The sequence below is a fragment of the Charadrius vociferus genome, unplaced genomic scaffold, assembly GCF_000708025.1.
Source record: "Charadrius vociferus isolate BGI_N301 unplaced genomic scaffold, ASM70802v2 scaffold613, whole genome shotgun sequence".
Classification (NCBI taxonomy): domain Eukaryota; kingdom Metazoa; phylum Chordata; class Aves; order Charadriiformes; family Charadriidae; genus Charadrius; species Charadrius vociferus.
In genome coordinates, this window is record NW_009647757.1 from 212,876 (window position 1) to 215,644 (window position 2,769).

At 50.8% G+C, this 2,769-nt stretch overlaps 1 protein-coding gene across 1 annotated transcript in view; it reads right to left on the reverse strand.

The window, feature by feature from the left end:
* Positions 1–2,769, reverse strand: part of ARID1A (AT rich interactive domain 1A (SWI-like)) — a 38,468-nt gene that overhangs the window by 6,420 nt on the left and 29,279 nt on the right. Inside the window, exons 12-16 of the mRNA XM_009882184.1 lie at positions 1,540–1,672; positions 990–1,162; positions 676–826; positions 385–516; positions 178–274 (exon numbers count right to left, since the gene is read on the reverse strand). Of these exons, the coding sequence (XP_009880486.1) occupies positions 178–274; positions 385–516; positions 676–826; positions 990–1,162; positions 1,540–1,672 (686 nt within the window). The remainder of the gene's footprint in view (positions 1–177; positions 275–384; positions 517–675; positions 827–989; positions 1,163–1,539; positions 1,673–2,769) is intronic.

Consider the following 2,769-nt stretch of genomic DNA (forward strand, 5'->3'; position numbering starts at 1 on the left):
GGGGGGAGAGGCAGGGGATGCTCCTGTACAAAGCACTTAATTCTATATAATTCTATATTCTAGTCATAAAGCAAACACACAGCCCAAAGAGTTTTCATCCCCTCTTTTTCACAAATTCAACAGATGACACTCTTCTGTTTCTCAGTTGAATAAATCAGAAACTTTCTGACAATTTACCTGCTGTTGCTGTTGATACATGGTAGTTTGCTGGCTAGGGAAGGGGCTGCCCGAGGATGTGCCTTGAGTGGAGAATTGATTGCCATAGGAATCATGTCTGGAGAAGAAACAGATGCATTACTTGTCTGATCAGATGCATGCTTCACTTTCACAGTCTCAGAGCTCTCTAACAGGGAAGAGCTGTTTGTGGCAACACCCCGCACAGACCTTTGCTGCTGCTGCTGCTGCTGCGGGTAGCGGCTGGGAGAGTACATCCCCGATTCAGGGGTGGAAGGCATGATGTTTGGCTGTGGAGTTCCGGTTGCTAAGTTGCCCTCAGGTCCCATGCCGGGCTCCGTCCTACGTGGAAACAAAGAGGAAAAACCCCACACGGCCACTTAAATTCACCCTTGCTCCTCAAATGGAAAAGGATGATCAGCAAAGTCACAGCAGTGAAGAGAAAGTAATCGTCTCGCACAAGTCAAGCAAATCAGGATCTCACCAGGTTCAAGCACCCACCTCACTCTGTCGTAAGGACCTCCGTAGGAATAGTGTTGTCGCTGTCCCATGGCCATGTTACCCATCCCTGGACCTGCAGCACGATTGTAAGGGTCACCCATACCACTGTTGGGGCCCTGCCCTGAGGACATGAAGGGATCGCTTCCTGGAGCTGAAATATGGAAATAAAGACCAATAAACACATCTGCCTCTGCCTTAGAAAGATACATCCTGTCTTCTGGGGAAGAAGGACAAGCAGAAGGTCTCCTACAGCATATTGCAGCATACAGCCAGACACAGGGAAAAGGGAGAGGAGCACACAAGGACTTCCTCACCTTTCCTCATACTGCTGTAAGGATCTTTATTTGGCTCGTAAGACATGCGACCCATCATGTCGGAGGTATTCATGCTGGGCTGGTACCCTGGATTTGGAGTCATGGAGTTCCGTTTCTGGAACGTAGGATCACTGCCATCTGCAAAGGCATCCTGTAGGCCCACTGAGTTACTCCTGATTAAAAAAAAAACCAAACCCACAAATACAGGATTAGAGAGGTCCACAATGCTCCTTTGGATACTTTTGCCCGCATGTTCCCTCTCAGGTGTTACTATCCCCTAGAAGGACCACAGCCGTGCTCCTCCAACAGAGGCATGAAGAACTGCCCTTCTACAATACTGTGCTCAGGCGCAATCCCAAGAGCAATAATTATTCTTACACAGATGCAGAGCCAACAATGTTGCTGTGAGCCACTAACAAAGGAGTAAAGCCATGGAGCCCCACCACAACAGGTAGTCAGGTCTCCAGCCATCTGCAGTAATGACCCAGAAGCAACCTCACATTCACAGCTTGCACCCAGCATAGTGGAAGAGGGTGAAATGGTTTCATACCTGATGCCTGGCAAAGGGGGCATCTGACTGTGTGGCGTAGACGCTGGAGTTGGTGGCTTCAAGTCTCCTCCTTCTGCCATGGAGCTGCTGGTGGACTGAGGTGTCTGAGGACCCTGCATTGAGCCTGAACCCGCTGCAAGAACAGAAATTTGGTGTGAGCAGCTTTGCACCCTATAGATGCAACCCAGAACCTCCCAGAACATCAGCCTCAAGAACAGAGAGCAGAGTCCTTCAAGAAAGAGAGATGAAACATCACCAAAAAAAGTACAAGGTGCTCAACACTGCAAGGACATACTGGGCCAGACTTCCCAGAAGAACCATGCACAGTAACGTAAAGCTGAGAGGATGTGTTCGTTTTCATCATGCCTTCATTCTTAACCCCATTCCCTTTTACACACCGTGCCACCACCGTGGCACTGTGTCGTGTTGCCCAGGCTACCCAGCTCCAAAGGCTGACGCTCTACAGTGCACCATGCAGCACGGAATATGGCGCATCTTGCCAAGGGACAACCACTGACCCATCGCCTTCACATTCACTTTCTACCCAAAAAGAAGGTGGGTTTGAGCCCTCTCCCGGCAGTCTCACAATCTTTCCAGTGACGGAAACTCCAGGATGTCAGCTGAAGTCACCAAGAAACTCAGAACAAGGCTCCTCCGTCTGTTCTGCCCTTCCAGAGGGGTTAATTCACGCAGGTTAATTCAAGCACCACTCCCAAGGATTCCTGGAACAGGGAATGCTGGAGAGGCCGGATCTTTCACTGAATGACAAAACCCGTCCAGCAAGTTCCCTGGCTCCGTATGGGTTGCTTTACGCTACAGTAAGCTTTCATCAAGAATCCCAGGCCGTCATGTGTAATCCAGCTGTGCCCTCAGCTCTAGGAGCTCTCCTCTGCCCAGGGATCGCCGTGACAGTGTCAGCTCTCAGGTTCAGATGCTCCTCGCAGCTGGCAAGAGCTGAACTCTTAATTAATGTTTCCATTAGTTACCATCCCCAGCACCCGATATCCCTCAGCTTCAGCCCTGCTGGTTGATGAGTCATTTCAGCTATTCATTAAAATCCTCCGAGGTCACGTCCAGGGCATGTTTGTTTACACCCCACCTTCCTGGCACCCTGTCCTCTTCTCCACGACTCCCTCCCAGCCCGGGGAGGTCTCGGGAGAAGGCAGGGCAGAGGCGAGCTCAGCGGGGAGTTTCATTCATGGGCCCTCCCGGCCGTTCTCCTCTCCCTCA